The sequence below is a fragment of the Carettochelys insculpta genome, chromosome 26, assembly GCF_033958435.1.
Source record: "Carettochelys insculpta isolate YL-2023 chromosome 26, ASM3395843v1, whole genome shotgun sequence".
Lineage (NCBI taxonomy): Eukaryota > Metazoa > Chordata > Testudines > Carettochelyidae > Carettochelys > Carettochelys insculpta.
This window is the reverse complement of record NC_134162.1, coordinates 3,715,043-3,734,472: the sequence shown is the minus strand read 5'-3', so window position 1 is coordinate 3,734,472 and position 19,430 is coordinate 3,715,043. Positions and strand designations below refer to the sequence as shown.

General features: G+C 45.0%; 1 protein-coding gene across 5 annotated transcripts in view; it reads right to left on the bottom strand.

The window, feature by feature from the left end:
* The window catches only part of KDM5B (lysine demethylase 5B), a 113,094-nt gene that overhangs the window by 47,556 nt on the left and 46,108 nt on the right, over nt 1–19,430 (bottom strand). For 4 of the 5 annotated variants that reach the window (XM_074977809.1, XM_074977808.1, XM_074977804.1 and 1 more), the window contains 5 exons: nt 18,118–18,276; nt 17,362–17,481; nt 16,566–16,724; nt 10,030–10,211; nt 679–841 (listed from right to left, as the gene is read on the bottom strand). In XM_074977809.1, the coding sequence (XP_074833910.1) occupies nt 679–841; nt 10,030–10,211; nt 16,566–16,724; nt 17,362–17,481; nt 18,118–18,276 (783 nt within the window). The remainder of the gene's footprint in view (nt 1–678; nt 842–10,029; nt 10,212–16,565; nt 16,725–17,361; nt 17,482–18,117; nt 18,277–19,430) is intronic. The other variant, XM_074977806.1, reaches the window with a different exon arrangement.

Below are 19,430 nucleotides of genomic sequence, written 5' to 3'. Positions count from 1 at the left end.
AGATTCCAAGGTCACCTCCTTTCAAGTTGAATTAAGTACACTGGAAGTACATCCATTCAAAGTCATGGAGGGAAGAATGATAATGAGTGATGCACTTTTTTCACTGGAAAATAAATGACCCAGAATGAGAGAGGAAGGATGTAGATGAGGCATTGCCAAACTATTCATAAAAGCTGGGAAGACCTACAAAGTAGTAATGGTTCCTCTCCATCTGCTGGCAAGCTGTGATCCAGACAGCACGAAAAAGGAAATGAACTTAGAATATGTAGGGGGCAAGCAAGAACTACAGTGTCAAATTAAAGAAGGGGTGGGGAACCTTTTTTGCTCAGGGGCTCCAGGCCCACCTCTCAACTGAAGGTACCTGACAAGCCCTCACAGTTGCCTCAGCAGTGGAACACAGGCCCAGGAATGGAAATCCACTAAGTCTCTCTGGAGAAGAGTACGTGAAATAACCATCTCAAGTAGGTCTAAAAAGCAATAACTACATTGATCGTCCTTTCAAATCAATACATTATACCAATTCAAATTGATTAAATTGGTACAACAGATTATTTCTATAGTATGCAACACATGCCTAAGCTCTACTGTTAACACAACTGGTTTAAAAAGTCAACTTTGCAGAAGAAGCCAACATAAAAGGAGATAAATGACAATGAGCACAGGACTCCAATGACATACGGGCACTCCGTGGGCCATCAACGTATTTGGGTTCATAATGGTGACAAGCTGATGCAAAAGATCAGGCTGAGACACAAATAACTCAGGAGCTAGCTTCTTCATTACATCTTCCAGCTGCTCAGCTGCATACCCTGGGGCTCCATACCATGTTTTCGGTTCCCCCCTGCAAGTAAAGTGTAAAAAAAAAGAGCTAAATATAAACAAGATTGTAAGTTCACATTTACAGGTGCTTGCTTTTCAACAGGTACAAAGGAAGACACTAAATAACCACTATTCAGGAGTACACTAAAGGTTGTCTACATGGTTCCAGGTCTGTGATTTCCATAACTCACTAACATGCTGTGCATTAACTCATCCGTGGAAACCTTTAAGGTTGCACTGTTTGAAAGCATACCAGGGACTCTTTAGTCTGTATAGATCAATTACCGCACACCAAGTTTGGTGGGGGGGGGGGGGGGGAATCACACCTCACACAGGTAAGCCCTAGAACTCAATGCACTGCCCTAACTATTAATATTTATTAAAAATATAGGCTCTTCATTCAAATTTAACTCAATTAGCTACATTTCTGAATGTGTAATTTAACCATCCTGAAATTGCCTATAAAACGTTTTGTAGAATCCCACTTTTAGTGACACTTGACTCATGAGCAAATGAGTTCAGGTCTGTGTGCTTTCACTCCCAACATGATGAATTCCATCTGAGGCCTGAGACTCTCTGACTGGGGAATAAGCCATATAAATAGTACAAAAGTAAGCAATATATTAACAAACAGAAAAGGAGGAAATAAATAGCAATGGATATAAAATTACCATTAGGAAAAATCCAGTACTGAAAGAATTTTTAACCCTATTAGGAACAAAAGGAATCCTAGCAATAATATAGGACCAAAGATCATGATCATGGTAAAATTGTTATGATGCAGAATATGTACAAGTGTTCAATTAGTATTCAGTCTCTGAATTTAGAAAGAAGTCGGATACTGTATTCATGAGATGATGAATTACTTTCCATTCTATTAGTAACGAAAAAGGATTTCAGATGCCACATAATAGAGAAAAAACAGACCCAAATGACTTGCTCCCAAGATTCTTAAGAGGTGGGTGAGGAGATCTGTGCCACACTGATGTTAATTTTTAATAAAACTTGGAGAATCAGAAAATTCTAGGACATTGGATGAGTGCTCATTCCACTATTCAAAATATGCAGAGGAGAACCTGGGTAACTACTGACATCACAGTAAAGAAACTGACAAGCTGCTCATGTAAGATTAAATTGATGAAGTAATAAAGAGTAGGAATATAATTAATGTCAGTTGAAATGGTTTTATGGAACAGGGGTAAATGAAAGAATCAGATTTATTTAAGATTACAAGTTTGGTTAAGAAAGATACCTGTATAAATGTCAATCTTGTAAGACGTATCCAGGGTGTCTACACTACCAGGTTTTGTTGAGGGAAAAAACAAAAACAGTTACTCGCTATTGTTCTTTAAGATATAGTGCTTGTATCTGTTGGACTTAGGTGTGTGTGTGTGCTCTATCTGCACAACTGCTGGAAAGCTTGGGATGGCTTTGAAGCACCCTGCAATGGTACCACGGCGGAGCCATATATATGACCCTGCTGACCCAAAACCCCTGTGATGTTACTGGATTTTCACATTAAATATGAAAACCATTTCTGTAACCACTGTATTAATTTCGCACCAAATCTTATGCCACATAGGCTAATTAAAGTGACTAACGAATGCTAGTAATTCACTTAATCTGTTTATGCTACTTGTATATCTGTACCATTTTTGTATGTGAAGTTATACATTTTGGGTCTATAACTATATTAGTGCTGGGATTCACAATGGAAGGTGTAGTCACCTGAAAGGAACAGAGACTCAGACTTCAAATGAAGAAGCTACTCCCCTTGTGCAGTAGCAATGGTTCTCTGAGCTGTGCTCCACTCAGGTCTCAGGGCATCCCAGTGTCAATACACATACACACACACTCTGGGCTGCACCTGCGCACTCAGCCTCTTGAGCTGCTGCCACTCTGTTGGACTGCATGCACGACACAGCCCTCCTGTTCCTCTTCCACCTGAAATCCCCATAGACTCCAAGCAGAGAAGACTGGAAGGAGGGAACTAACTGCCTTTCTCTGTTGCGCACACTGGTATCTACCGCAAGAAAGAATGGATCTTAAAAACCACCTGTACACGGCAGATCTTTAGGATGCACGAAGACACTTCCTTGGAGCTGTGTGCTGAGCTGGCCCCTGCCAGCAGCACAAGGACATGAGAATAAGTGCTGCCCTCTAGGTTCCGAAGCATCTGCCAGTTGCTACATGGAAGCTGGCAACTCCCAACTTCTACCAGTCAGCTGCAAATCAATTTGGAGTGGGGAAGTCTACCACTTTTGCTGTACTACTGCAAGGGTGCAGGGCAATAAATCACATTCTGCTACAGAGGACCATAACTCTGGGAAATGTGCATGGCTTTGCAGACATGGGATTTCCCAACTGTAGGAGGACAACAGACAGCACACATTCCAATTTTAGTGCCAGCTCACCTTGCCACTGAGGACATCAACAGGCAGAGATACTTCTTGATGGTGCTACAGGTGCTTGTGGATCACCATGTGCATTTCACTGACAACACTGCGTGGTTTGGAAAGGTGCATAATGCATGCATTTTCAAGTAAGCTGGCCTGTGCAGAAAGCTGCAAGAAGGGCCTCTCTTTCCTGACCACAAGATTACAGTAGGGGCTGTGGAACTACCAATAGTGATCCTGGGAGACCAGGCTTACCCCTTGCAGCCCTGGCTTCTGAAACCATACGCAGGGCACCTGAATGGTAGTAAGCAGTGTTTTTACAGGTTGAGCAGGTGCTTCTGGAAAATTCAAGACATGGAGGTGTCTTTACAGCTGTCTGGACTTCACTAAGGACAATCATATAATACTAGAACAGCACGAGACTGTGAGGTCATCAAGTCCAGTCCCCTGCACTCACAGCAGGGCCAAGCACCATCTAGATCATCCCTGAAAGATGTTTATCTAATTTGGTCTTAAAAAAGGCTCTTCTTGCTCTTTTGGTTGCCAACCCTGGCCTAGGGTATAAATTGCCTAAGGAGGTTGTGGAAACTCCAGCACTGGAATTTTTTTTTTTTTAATTCAGTAAAAAACTCAATTCAAGAGCCACAATGCATGTGAATATGAGAAGGTCCTTAATGAATAACATTCAACCATACTTTTTGTAACCCCTAATTTAAGAGCAGCACACACATATCTCACCATGAACTGTGCCTATTAAAGGGGGAATTATCCAATGTTTTGAGAGCATATTATCATTTGCTATTTAGATACAAATAGTTCATTGCTCGGCTTTTAGATGTTCACTGAAACATCAGAAATGATCAGGAGAGGGTTTTTTTTCCCCACTTTGCAATTACAGCATATGGAGCCACAAAGAAGCCCTCAAAGAGGCCCGTGCAGATCTGGAGCCGCAGGTTGCAGACTCCTGCCCTTGGCAAAATTCCCATAGTTATTACAGCTTATTGCATTTTAATTTGTGTGAAAGGAAGAACTGTTCACTCAGGGATGGAGCACTGAGGCACAGTGTTTGGCTGCAGAGTTTGAGTACCCAGACACTAGAGCTGTCAGAGAAGCTCAAAGGGCTGTAACTTCAGGGAGGCTTTGACAGTGCACTCCAAGTAACAGACACTGAAATAAGTCTTACAGATACATCCAGGCTGCATTACCCGCCCACCCCCTTCCAATGCAATACATGACTAGGAAAATGCCTTTAAAGCCAGCACCTGAGATTGGAGTGATTAGTCTGTGAGATTGTTAAACAGTACATAAAAATCTTAGAACCATTATAAAAAGTGTGCCTTTATTCATCAGACAACAGTGCACTGTAACATAATAAAGCACCCGTGACAGCTGGTAAGGGAGGTGCTGGTAAGGGTTACAACTCTCAAAATGTGTGTAGGTCCAGGTATTATAATCAAAGTTGGAAGAGGGGGTGGAGTGTATAGGAGAAGGAGTACTCCCAGCGAGGGAAAAGGAATGTGAGGGTGTGGGGGTGGGGGGGAAGAGTGTGGTTTGTGGGACACAATTTTGAATCTGCTGCTGTTGGGAGTGAACCCATGTTGGCTCACTGTGCTGCTTCACTAAACTTTTGAGGACCACAGTCTATTCCTCCATCACCCTGATGATGCGCTCACTTTATCTGCCACACAAAGGCCTGGTTGTCCTTGGGGTTCCTTAGTTCCCTTTCCAAGCATTGTTCCTGACATTCACTCATTGATTGACTGAGCACTTTGAACCAAATTCTCCCGGTATTTTCCAGGGGCCTTACATATCTGCTGCAGTCTCGGTCAAGACCTCTGTTGTTCAGCACAAAGCACAAAAAGGAGAGTTAACAGCGACTCCTACATTGTAATAATTCACTTACAAACCCTTTGCCAACAACATTTCCACTCACTGTCCCATTGACTGTTGCAAGGAATGCATCTCAGCAAGCACTGTAATCATGGTGAACAAGGAGTGAGGGTAGCTGTGCATAAAAACAAAAGAAATGCCAGCCAGGGCTGGAAAGTTCTCTTAAAAGGAACATAGTTCTAATCTTGCCACACTTCTCCACAAGCAGGTGACATCCTGGCAGTCATCTCCCTGCACAGCGTAAGCAAGAAAACCAAGCACAATTTTTCCAGACGTTTGGCTTTCACTATGCTCCTTATCAGCCCACCTATGTTTTATTTTAGTTACTGCGAAAGCAATAGATGAATGGTACAGACAAGTCTCCTACAATGGGAGATGGGAAAAAACTACACTACCATGGAATCTCTAGCAGCAAATGTGTGTCTCCAAAAAGTTTTCATAGCAAGATTACATTCAAATCATGGTAAGCATGAATATCCTGCTTGGCTATATCAATTAGCTACACAGGAATATGTGCCGCTCACAGAAACACAGCCAGACTCCCACTTTTCCATGCCCTCATCCCTGCATTCCACAAGCCACCTTGCATGCATCTCGTTCCCTGCTTCCAGGTCCCTGAAAAGTGGTTGCTCAGAATAGCTATAACCTTCAGCATTTCCTGGCTGACATACACACTTTGCGACACCGGGGAGAGCCCCTGATCGTTCCTCACCTACAATTTCATCCTCTGGGTTAGGTCCTCCACGAATTGCCTCTGTGTACTCTGAAATATCTACAGAACTCTTGGTGGTGGAGGTGGGACATTACAGAGGATAACATCCAGCTTCTTATAAGAATGGCAGCTCTTGGCTAAAGCACTTCACCAGCCTTATAATGGGTTTATCTCAGTCCTTTAATCTTTGTTCTGCACTGCAGTGTCTCCCGCTCATATCCCTTTTCACACATGGCTCAAGAAACATGCCTGTAATGTTCCAGTTCCTACAATTCAGTCGCTGCTGAGATTGAACTGCAGTGTTCCCTCTAATATTATCAACCCTTGGATCGGTTACTTTTTTAAGTTCAACACCAATATTGAGGTAGTGTGGGGATGTGCATCACGAGCGCAAACAAAAAACCCAGACAAACATATATTTTAACTCGTTCATAGTTCTGAAAGAAAAAATATTAAAACTAAGGTATAACTAACAAGCAGCAAAGCTTAAGATGTTTATTTAATGTGAAATCAAATTAAAAGAAAACTGACACCACCCTTGAAGTAAAATGTATTTTATCATCCTTCCTAACAATTCAAGCTAGTAAACACACCAAAATGGAGCATACTCAAAAAACCTATGCAAATGAGAGACATAGCCTTTAAGTAAAAACAAAAAATAAGTGCCAAAGCCCCAATTTAAAATCCTACTCCTATAAACCACTAACACTTCAGAATCTCCAACAAAGCCACTTTGAGGAAGTGGGTCTTACCCACAAAAGCTCATGGCTTATTAAATTTGTTAGTCTCAAAGGTGATACAGGACTGCTTGTTATTTATGACACACTAACATAGCTACCCCTCTGAGGTCAAAAACGAAGCATCTACAGACTTCTGCGATTCACACACCTGTCTCTCTTTTGCAAGCATATTATTTGCACATAAGCTCAGCTTTTAAGATGCCAAACAAATTTATGAATCAACTAGAGATAGTCTTGCTCTCCTTGGAAAACGTCACCAATTAAAGAATCCACAAAAACTGGTTTGGGCCCCCATCAAACTTAACAGCTAGGGACTTATGGAATATGGATACAAGGATTAGGGGAACAGGAGTCTGGACTTACACCTGAGAATGAAGGACTGCATTTTGATTCATGTAGCATGGTGACCTCAGCACACAGCTCAACCAGGATTCTGACAACATTTGAGACAGTGAGTTCAGCTCCTGCTGGGTACTTGTATGCTGTGAGGTGATGTCCCATCTTATCTTTTATCAGGCTACTCAAAAACTGTAATACACTGGGGTGTAAGTGATGCAAACTGATAGGTCAGCATGGGAGTCGTGTAGAGGTAGCAGCAAAACAGGAAGGTAGAACTAAAGTCATGAAGCTAGTGGTCACAGTCAATAGACAGAGCAGAACCAGTCATGATCAGGAAACAAACCAGTGGAGGAAGTTCTGGGACTATGGCTAGAGCAGGGACAGGTGCAAGCTGGAGAAAGGACCAGTGCAGGAAGCAGGCCCAGTACCGATGCAGGCACAAAATGCACTGAGCAGCCACCATGCTGCTTTTACAAAGGGCTGGAATCTGACAATTCTTCTGTCCAATCAGCACAGTTACTCAGTGAAAGCTACCAGGCCCAGCTGTTCTCACTGGGTGCTGGGTAAGCGCACCTGGAGACAGCTAAGCGCCTGACAAGAGGACTATTCTCTCCTCATGAACTGAAGCATACTGACTTCGAGACATCAGCAACTGCAACTCACGGACCATCCCTGCAGGTATGACAGCTATCAGAATGTCCATTTTGTTGGGCGATCCAAGGAGTGAACCTGCAACCACTCAAAAGGGGGAGAATGGAACTTCACCAGCTTTCTTAGCAGTAAAATTAAATTCCTAGAGAAGGACAAGCTCTCTCATGAAAGAGCGTGGTCAGACCTTTAAGTAAGCACAAGGAGCTTGGGGGTTATACACTAAAAGAATATGTAGGTGAACTTTTATGAATGCTACAGACAGTCCAGAACTTTCAAAATTTTAGTAAGCAGCTCAAAACTGCACAAATAAAGAGAAATAAGATAACTCATCTGTTGCACAGATAGACCCTTTATTTCAGACTGTAACATTTCACAGTGGCAGTCTTTCTAGACTGAAGGAGGACCCTCCCTGTCTTGAAATACACATGAGAGTCTAAAATAATATGGGATCTGATTACATATTTCTCAATCTGCCTGGTCCTCTCACAAGGCCAGATATTTATGGTGGTTCTTTGGATAGCAGTTGATAGCAAATCAGTGTCATTTTGGTTATGCTAGGGCAGTCAGGAGGAAACTCATGCACTCTCCCAATATCTTGTACTAAGTTATACATGGAGAAATCATAAAAGTATGTCCCACTCAAAAGAGAACATGTAGATCAGATGTCCTCTAGCTGCCTGTCCTTGAACAATAGAGAGGACATTTTAGATGATTGCTGGCAGTAGACTGGTCTACACTTAACACCCTCCACTCGTGGAAGCAACAGAGAATGACATTTTCAAGGACCACTTGTGCCAGTCCTGGTTCCTCATTCAGAAAGATTCTGAATATAGGTTCTTCTCTCCTATAAGAAGCAGGGACATGGGATGATGCTGTATGAAACCCTGGCAATGATATGACCTCAAAATAAGAAAAGAATCTTTTTGTTCAGGTAATACATATGAATGAGAAAAACACTTCCTCTCTAAAGATTTTAGAGTCCAGAGGTCCAAGTCCAGAGACCGAGAGTTTCTAACTATTAGAAATAAACATTTAACTTTTTGTTAGAAGCACCCAAACTAACAGCAACAAAGAACCGGTAGGTTGAAAGATACACTTATTAAAACATGCCAAGAATGATCTTGTCTATATTTGAGTGTGACTTCTAGACAGCCAGTCTTACAAGGCTCTCAGAGGCAAATGTACATGCCCATCTATATGTGACAAGTGCCAAGTTTCCTCTTGAGATTGACAAGAAGAATCAATCTTTGGCATGGCTGAAGTTTCAAGGTCTTCAAAGCCTGAAGGAAGTTGGTGAATCAGACTCAGGAGTCCAGCATTTCGTCTATGCATTATTCTGGTCACAGCAAGGGACCCAGGTGACATTTACCAACTCCACTGGCTTTGTCTGAATACTGAACACTCCCTGGGATGTGAGACTTTGTCCTCTCTAAACACCATTTATGTTCTCTCCCGTCTCAACCTTACTTTTTCTCTTATACCCCTCTCTTTTTAACTTCTGTCTAAAAATATTCTGGCTTAGTCAGACCAAGTGGTATATTATGCAGCAGTGACAAGAGCCTGTAACCAAAGAGGCAGTTAAAGCTATACCCCAAACTGCACAATGCTGGTACAGGTTTGGTAACTGTTGGAATGGCTGATAAAACTGTGTGCTGAGCCTGTGATTCTCCAGCAGCAAGCATGCAAAAGAAAGTCAACACCAAAGATAAAAGCTGCATTTTCTAACTTTGCTGGTCTTCTTTCCCCTTTTACATGACTTTGTCTTATCTTCTAGGAAATGGGAATGGATAGCAGCAGCAACAGTTCTAGCCCATTTGAGCTTATGTTCCAAAATATGCTAGTCCATAAAGTGCCACTGAACTACTCATTTCTGTTGCTACCACCATTGATGACCCCACCTAAGAAACTGTCAAATGAGGATGGGGTGGGGAGGGGAGGAAGTTGGGGGGAGAAAAGAGGACAGGGAAGTATCCCTATAAAAATCTCTGTACAACTAAAGAAAAAGGGAATGGGATTATGGTGACAATAAAAGCTTTAATACTTTATATATCAAATACTTTACCATAGCATTGATTAAAGAACTGACCTGATCAAAATCAACAGCTACTTATAAGGGAAGATTTCTGAGAGCACAAAATGCTATCAATCAGACAAAAGAATACAACAATGCAACAGCTGTAACTTACAGCTAGCACACAACCGGGAAATTTATACTCATTTTAACATGGAGGATAAGCAACCTTTGGAAAAATTTAGCAAAGGATGTGATCTTGATGTTATTACATCAAAAAAGACATGCTCTAGCTCAGCCACAAGTTAAGTTTGATATAGGATTTCACTGAGTGAAATTGTATAGCAGGTATTATGTGGAAGGTGAGATTAGATTACCATAAAAGAGTTCCTATGCACTTAGGACCAGACTTAAGTCCCTACAAATCAGTGGTGGCTTTTGAATTACTTCCTACTCCTCCCCAAAACTCACCAGTGCAGATAGTTAATGGAATAGCTCCAGTGGTCCTCAATATGCCAGCAAAATGAAGAAAAGCACATTCCTACATACAGCCATGGCAATTTCATCCCACATATATCTGCAGTGATGTGAGCAAGTACAGACTGTTCCATCACAGGCATGTTGTTCAAATTCCAGCCGCTATCAAGATATTCCTAAAAAATGGCGGGGAGGGAAAAAAAAAAAAAGGTCACTGGTATAATCCATATCACATTTAAAAAAAGGAAAGAGAAGTTACTCACCTGTAGTAACGATGGTTCTTCAAGATGTGTCCCCGTGGGTGCTCCACAATAGGTGTCGGGCTCGCATGGCAACGCAGATCGGAATTCTTCTAGCAGTTTCTATTGGATTGCGCATGCACCGACGCGCGCCACTCCCTTGCGCGCCCCCGGCCATGTGCGCGATCCAGTCCCCGCCAGTTCCTTGACCAACCGCCTCAGATGCTCCTGAAAAACACCAGAGAGAGATCCGAAGCGGGGAGGATGGGCAGGTGGTGGAGCACCCACGGGGACACATCTCGAAGAACCATCATTACTACAGGTGAGTAACTTCTCTTTCTTCTTCAAGTGGTCCCCGTGGGTGCTCCACAATAGGTGACTACCCAGCAGTAACCCAAGTAAGGAGACGGGTAATCGATTCATGTGCAGCTTGCCCCCGAGAGGGCTGCTGTCGACAGACAGGTATCCTCCTCGAATACCCAATGTAGGGCATAATGCTTGGTGAAGGTGTCATAGGATGACCAGGTCGCCGCTCTACAGATGTCTTTTAATGCGATGCCCTTGAAGAAGGCTGTTGATGCCGCCACCACCCTGGTGGAGTGAGCCCTAGGCGGGGTCAGCAAAGGGGTCTTTCGAAGCTCGTAGCACATTTTTATACAGGACACAATGTGCTTTGAAATTCTCTGTGAAGAGAGGCCTTCCCCCTTGGACCTGGGAGCGAGAGACAATAAGAGCCTGTCCGTTTTCCGGAAGGACTTAGTTCTGTCTATGTAAAAGGCCAACGCCCTTCTCATGTCTAGGAGATGTAGGTGCGTCTCCTTGCTGGAGCTGTGAGGCTTCGGGTAAAATGAGGGTAAAACTATTGGTTCGTTAAGATGGAACTCCGAGGAAACTTTTGGAACGAAGGCTGGGTGTAACTGTAAGGTTACCGCCTCCTTTGAGAATACTGTGCAGGGCGGCATTCCCATCACTGCTGCGAGCTCGCTCACCCTGCGGGCTGACGTAATCGCAAGGAGGAAGGTTGTTTTCATCGTAAGGAGTTGGAGGGGTACCGTGGCAAATGGTTCGAAGGGTGGTCCCGATAGCGTGCTGAGCACCAAGTCCAAATTCCACGACAGCGGAAGCAGTTTTCGAGGGGGTAAAGGTTTACCAGCCCCTTCAAGAACCTTGTGATGATAGGGTGGGCGAATACAGTGGGCCCTTCCTCTGTATGCCGAAAAGCTGATATAGCAGCGAGGTGGACTTTTAGCGAGGATAGAGAAAGCCCATCTCGTTTGAGGTCCAATAGGTATTCTAGTACTACGGTTATAGGAACATCAAGGGGAGCTAACTGCTTGGCGGAACACCAGGCTGTAAATCAAGTCCATTTCTGTTCATACGTCCTCCTCGTGGAGGTCCTTCGGCTACACTCCAGGACTTGTTGTACTCCCTCCGTACACGTGCTCTCTAAGGCGCTGAGCCATGGATTAACCATGCTTGTGGGCGCAGCCCCTATGCACTATGGACCCCTGAGCCTGCGTGAGTAAGTCCAGCGCCACCGGTAGGGGAAGTGGTGGACGATCCGACATGTGCAGAAGCAAGGGAAACCATTGTTGCCAGTCCCAAGTTGGGACTATAAGTATCATGTGAGCTCTCTCCCTTCTGGCTTTCTGCAGAACCTTGTGGATAAGCATTGTGGGGGGGAAACGCGTAGAGTAGAGGGCCCTTCCATGAAATCATGAATGCGACCCCCAAGGACCCCCGCCCTATTCCTGCTCTGGAGCAGTACTGGGGACACTTCTTGTACTGGGTGCCAAACAAATCAACTTGGGGAAACCCCCATGTATGAAATTATGTGCCGTAGCAGGTCGGAGCGGATCTGCCATTCGTGCATGAGTGGAAAGCGCCTGCTCAGCTGATCTGCCTTCACGTTGTGAGCGCCCAGCAAGTACGAGGCTTTCAACGTTATGTTGTTGGCAATGCACCAGTTCCACAATCGGACTGCTTCCGCACATAACGCACAGGATCGTGCCCCTCCTTGTCGACTGATGTACAACATAGTGGAGGTATTGTCGGTATTGATCCCGACTACTTTGCCATGCAGGTAATCTCGAAAATGTCTGCACGCATTGAACACTGCTCTGAGCTCCAGTATGTTTATGTGCAGTGTCTGTTCCGCAGGGGACCATAGCCCTTGCGTCACCTTGCTGCCAATGTGCGCTCCCCATCCTACGTGGGAGGCGTCTGTAGTAAGAAAGATAGAAATTTGTGGTTGGTGAAAAGGCACCCCCACTAGCAGATTCTTGGGATTTTCCCACCACGCTAGGGATCTGCGCACCTCCGTCGTGGGCGACACTACCCTGTGGACAGTGTGGGATGCCGGTTTGTATACACTCGCCAGCCAATGCTGCAGGCTTCGCATGTGTAACCTGGCATTCTGCACCACAAACGTCGCTGCCGCCATGTGCCCCAACAGTTGCAGGCACGTTAGGATCGGCACCATGGGGCTGTACATCGTGACTTGCACCAGGGAGTTGATGGCGCAGAAGCGGGCGTCGGGCAGGTATACTCTTGCTGTGATAGAGTTTATGCATGCCCCTATGAACTCTATATCTTGTGTAGGTTCAGTCTTTGACTTTGCGAGGTTGATAACTAGGCCTAGCAAAGTAAACGTGTTCGCGGTGACGCATATCATGCCTAAGACCTCTGCCTTTGAGGCCCCTTTCAGCAGACAGTCGTCCAGATATGGGAAAATAAACACCCCCTGTCTGTGCAGGTAGGCTGATACCAGTGCCAGGGTTTTGGTAAAGACTCTGGGTGCCGAGGATAGGTCGAACGGAAGAACCCTGTACTGGAAATGTTCCCTGCCGACCGTAAAGCGGAGGAAGCGCCTGTGTGCCGGGTGGATTGTTATATGAAAGTAAGCATCTTGTAAGTCGAGGGCTGCAAACCAGTCTCCATCGTCCAGTGCCGTAAGTATGGAGGCAACTGTGATCATCCGAAAGCGTTGCTTGCGCAAGTAACGGTTGAGGCCCCATAGATCCAAGATCGGCCTCCAGCTTCCTGTTTTCTTCTCTGTTAGAAAGTAGTGTGAATAAAAACCCTTTCCCTTGGAATTGTTCTGGCACTCTTTCCACCGCCCCTGTGAACATGAGGTGATCTACCTCCTGCTTGAGCCTCGCCTCGTGGGCAGCGTCCCTGAGATGAGGCCTGGCGGGAGGCTTCGTCAGTGGAAGTGACTGGAAAGGGATCGTGTAACCCGTGGCTATAACTTCTAGCACCCATTTGTCTGTGGTGATCTTCTGCCATTGTGAGTGGAACGGTTTGAGGTGATGATGGAACATGAGATGAGAGTGGCATTGAGCGATGGTGTTGATAGTGCAGCCCCCGACATACCCGTCAAACTTGCTGTCTCTGGGCCTGCCCCAAGGGTGTACAGCTTTGTTGAGAACGTCGCCTGGGAGTCCTGTATTGCCGCTGCTGTTGATGGCACCCTTGGTCGTAGCCTTGCTGATATTGAGCACGCTGTGGTTGGTAAGCGTAGTGTCTTTGCTGAGGATAAAATTTCTTCTTCTTGTATGGGGGAGTATAAATACCCAAGGTCCTAAGTGTGACCCTCGAATCTTTGCTGGAGTGGAGGACCGAGTCGGTTGAGTCCACAAACAGCTTTTGCTTATCAAAGGGAAGACCCACGATCTTCACCTGCAGGTCCCTGGGGATACCAGACGTCTGGAGCCAGGATTCCCTACGCATTACCACTGCTGCAGCCGTTGAACGTGCCGCTGTGTTGCGGTTTGATAGATGTGCCGCGTAATTTGCCACTCTCAATAATATACCTTCCTGCCAAACAGCTCTAGCTTCTTAGCATCTTTATCCGACGCCCCCCCCACCCCCCACCCCCACGACTTGTACTGAGACGTCTTCGACCTGTGCTGGGACTATTCGACCACCAGAGAATTGGGCTGCGGGTGACTAAAGAGGAACTCCATGCCCTTGGCTGGGACAAAGTACTTCTTATCCGCTCTCTTGTTTGTAGGCGGAATAGAGGCTGGGGTCTGCCATATGTTAGTGGCTGACTCCATAATGGCTTTGTCCAGCGGGATAGCAATTTTAGATGAAGCCAGGGGTCTCAAATTTTTCAGGAGTTTATGATGCTTCTCCTGCACCTCTGTTATTTGAATGTCCTGCATGAAAGCTACTCTTTTGAACAGCTCCTGGAATTGTTTAAGGTCATCGGGGGGGGGGATGGACATCCCCGGGGGCCATGGCCTCATCTGGGAAGGATGAGGAGGAACCACTGGGGCACACCTCCCTCAAATCCTCTGGCTCCCGAGTTCGGTGATATACTTGCTCCCTGGAAGACTGTGAAGGGAAGTCTCGGGATTCTGGACCTAATTTCCCCTGAGACAACTGTGTTCCCATCCCAGAGCGAGAGTGTACACAGGAGTATTGACGAGTAGCAGGGGAGGACCTGCCCTTGGATCTAGACCTGCGGTGTGTGTGTTCAGCACGATGAGGACGACCATAGCAGCATGGGCAAGGGCCCAGTGATGGAGACCTGGACCACAATCGAGGAGTGTACCCATAATGTCTGGGAGAGCGGGACCTCCGCGATGACATAGATAGTGGTGAAGCTGGTTTGTGATAGTACTCAAGGGGATCCATGCACAGAAATGGTGAAGGTGGCCCAAGCCACGGCGAAATTGGTTGGAGGAACAGAGCGGGAGGCCCTAAATAAGCCGGTGGAGTTACAGCCCGTCGGTGCGGCATGTGTATCTTGGGGGGGGTGGGGGGGCTAAGAGATAAGGGCAGCGCGGCCCTGCCTAGAGATGGGGCTGCAGTGCCGAGTTTTTGGTTTTGCCTTGCCCCTCCCCTGCTGGGTGGGCGCCACCCCTTCCCATGCCGGGGATCTTGGCCCCGTTGTCGGCGCCGCGCTTGGCAGAGTCAGTGGCGGTGCTGCGCAGGTAGCTTCCTCCGGCGCTGATAGGTTCCATGATGGGTGCCCCTGCGCCGTCGGCGCCGCTGATTCTGGCGCTTGCCTCGCTGGCGCTCACGGCGCCTTCCGTGCTGCCTGTTGTGTGATCGGAGGCTCAGCCTCTGCCACGTGCGCTGCTGCGCTGCCGCTTTCATGAGCTCACGGCTGGGGGCTTTGCGTTTTGCTCGCCCTGCCCGCTGGGCCCGCCGGCAAGGATCGAGCCGGGGAGAGTTTCCTCCTCTTCTGCACCGAGGGGTCAAAGAGGCTGCCTTCCTTTTATGCACCCCAGAGGGCCCTTCTGCGTGAGGCTTCTCTGGCGGTTCCGGCTGGAGAGCCTTATCAAACAAGATCATTTTGAGCCTCATCTCTCGGTCTTTCCTGGCCCTGGCTGTAAGCTTAGCGCAGTGGGAACATTTCTGGGTAATGTGTGACTCTCCCAGGCAGCGAATGCATTCACTATGCCCATCGGAGGCCAGCATAGCCTCGCGGCATGACTCACACTTCTTAAACCCCGAGGCGGCCATTGCAGTGAGTCTTTACTGTTAATAGGGTACTCAGCCACTAATCAGTGCTTTCTAGCACAAAATAACATTCACCGGCCTGCGGGGCAGTGGATGGCTTAACTAGCCTTCTTGTCCCCCCCTCTCCTTCGTTCCTCTTCTTTCTGCTGTCTAATATTCTCTCTCCTCTCTCTCTCTCTTTTTTTTTTTTTTTTTTTTTTTTTTTTTAAGATAGTGACAAAAAACAAACAAACTACACTTAAAAACAACTCTCTTATCTGTCTCTGGCTTTAGCCGGAGTGGGTTCCGTCTGCAGCCGATGGAGGTTGAGAAGGAACTGGCGGGGACCAGATCACACACATGGCCTGGGGCGCGCAAGGGAGCGGCGCGCGTCAGCGCATGCACAATCCAATAGAAACTGCTAGAAGAATTCCAATCTGTGGCGCCGGGCAAGCTGGACACCTATTGTGGAGCACCCACGGGGACCACTCGAAGAAGAAGCAAACTTACCTAGTCAGTAAGGCTATGACTATACCATAGGTGTTATTTTGAGATATAAATGTAAAAGTCACACTTGAAATAGGTGCATTATTTTGAGCAAAGTATTCTGATGCTGGTACCCCACATTGTACAATGGGTACTGGAACTTCAAAATAGATGCTTATTTCAAATTTAGGTGGATGGAACCAAGCTTGAAATAAGGAAATTCAAAATACATTACACAATTTCTCTTTGCGCAATAGATCTCTTTAACCAGAAAAATCACTCAGCTCGAGACTTGTATTTTGTAATACCATAAAATGTACGTATGCACTTAGAGAAGAAATTGAGATATACCTCTTCTTCCGGCCTAAGTTTAATTTTCCTATCCCTAACTGGAAAGCCACTGCCAAATTCCTTGGAAGCAATATCAGCCCCATATTCCACTGTAACATCCTCTTCAATGGTGCTTACAAGTCGCCAAAACTCCTTCTCGACCAGCTCTGTAGGAACCATCTGGGTATGAAATATGGTAAAGAGATAAAATCAGCCAACACAAAAGGCTGAACTTGAAGGTGCTTTTTTATGTACAGTAATGAAAGCTTTAAAAAAAGTGACACATACAGAAGAAGCAAAATGAAGGTGGAAGTTCAGAGCTTCAAAATATTTTCCCATCACATCACAGGGACTTTAGCAAGAGCCAGAAATTTATCTGACCAATGCTGACTACAACATGTATGCACATACTCTGACTCTCTACCCTTCCACCTCACCACCTTCATTAATACTTACTTTCTTAACCTCACAGTGAAAGTTACTTATTAATGCAACTGTATAAAAGTAAAACACAGCAAAACATTGGCATTATAAGGCTCATAAGAAAGGCATCAAATGTTCCCTCTGGCCTTCAATGAGTGCCATTGGAGCTGGAGTTTAAAGAGGTGTCTATTTTTGGAAGGTGGCAGAAACTGGAAGATGTTTGGGACATTAAAAATACTAACAAAGAACAGAATTAACTAAGAGCTTTCACATTTGGATTTGTTCACATTCAAAAAAAAAAAAAGACACCTCAGGATGTTTCACTATCCCAAGTTTAATGCTTTAATAAGCACAAAGAACCAGAATCTATATCACAGTAAGCATATGAACGTACATGTACTGGCATATTGAAATAGTCTGACTTGAATGCATCGGCCATTTCTCCAAATGTGCGAAGTGTGTAGTCTCTTGATGCTTGTTCAAAACCAAATGCTTCCTGTGGCTTATTACACTCCTGCAATTAAAATATGATTACTTCTAGCAATGAGTTAAAAATAAGACCGTTTGCACTCAAGTGCTTCTCAAACATAGACCTCAAAGTACTTTACAAAAAATGGATCAATGTTATCTTCATTTAACAGAAGTAACTAGGGCATTTTATTGAAATGACTAACCCAGGATCATAAAAGTGGCCAGTGGAAGAGTCCAAAATAAAATCCATAGTGCCTAACAGTTCTGTGTTTGATCCACCAGACCACAATATTTGTTTGTAAATCAGCATAAATTTCTTATGAACTCAACATAACTAGATTACAGCAAATTCTGTGTGCTCTATAGCAAAGCAAAGAACTTCACAAACCTAACCTATGCTGGAAATCCCAATGACACAGTGGCAACGTTTCATTATGTAAAAGGCTAAAATCCAAACCATACTCTCTGAGGTTTTAATAATACTAAAGTAAATCAAATTTGGGATCAAATCTATGTTGCAGTGTCTAACAGTGTGAAATGTAACCAGTCTTTGTTTTGGCTTCATCCTCTATCATTCATTTTACAGGATATTTTCATCATGATAAACTGCAGTTCTGAACTTCTGATCATCAGAAACCAGGAGAAAGCAGAAACATTTCAGCCTGATTTCTCAGTTTACCTGAGCCAGACACTGTGGACACCTCCAGTCCCCTTTGGGAACATCATGAAGGGGTGGAATTAAACAAAAAGTATGGTAACTGTCATCACAGCCATCACACAACAGGAGACGGTCTTCATCATTACCACTGCCACATAAGAGACATACATACAAATCCACCTGTAACAAGAAATTACCAAAGTGGGAATTTAAGTGCTTTAAGCAGTTCATGGCAAGCGATAATTTGGTAACTAAGTCATTTGTCACATTTACCAGTATTTATTATTATTTTATTTTTGTAAAAGAACGGAAGACAGCAGGAAGTTATTTTGTTCTCCTTTGCAGCAGAATTTAAATAAAATCCCTTTGAAATTTAGGAACTGTCACCAAAAATGCTGAAGCCTCACCAATCTGTCTTGCTAAAGAAAAAGACTCAATTTTATTCTTAATACTGAAGGGATCTCCTGCTCTTTACTTTCAGACTTCTCTTTTCACAGACATTTCATCATCATGAGGCCAACTATCTGGAGCAGTCATGAGGCAACAGGGGAATTCTAGTCATTGGTGCATCCCCCTTCTTCCTCAGCTAGTGGATTGGACTTGAGCCCTTCACCAAGGCAGCACCAGATTTCTAAGCACAGCCATTTGTTCTTTGGATGGGGCAGGCCTACAGTGAGTTGCCACAAGAACTCCACCACACAGAACAGGCAGCAGGTATTCTGAAGATGCACAAGAGGATCTGACGATTTGTAGGAGGAAGGGAGGTGTAGGGAGAGAAAGGAGAGCAATGTAGGCTGGTGAACAGAAACAGGAACTCACCTAGTAGTAGAAGAAAAGCATCACAGGTAGAAAAGGGGGTGACAGCAGTACTACTGCAACACAATGGAGAACAGAATAGGACTCCCAGTGCCCTTTATTCTGTGCCTCTCAGTCTGGTGCAATCCTGTCTCCCAGTATCTGTGAATTCCTCCCCCTACAGCCTACTAAAAATTTATGGGTATGAGAAGGATGTTGTCAGTTGGAAGGGCTGAAAGGTGTCTTTTACAAAAGTCTCCCTTTCCTTTGCTTTTTACAAGTATCTTTGATGTTGAACTAGGTAGAGCATCAGAGTTAGAGTTCAAACAAAGTAATAATGCGCCCACTGGAAAGCTGTGTGCCAAAACTCGTATTACATTTTCCTTTTAAATGGTAGACCTACCAAGTGAAAGATCAGCTGATCAACCCATATCAAAAAGGTAGGACATCCTGAGAAGAACTACATTTCTTTTGCCTGTTTTATTATAGTTGCTATTTTAAGGCAGAACTGTACAGAAGGATTGAAATGATTTCAGGTG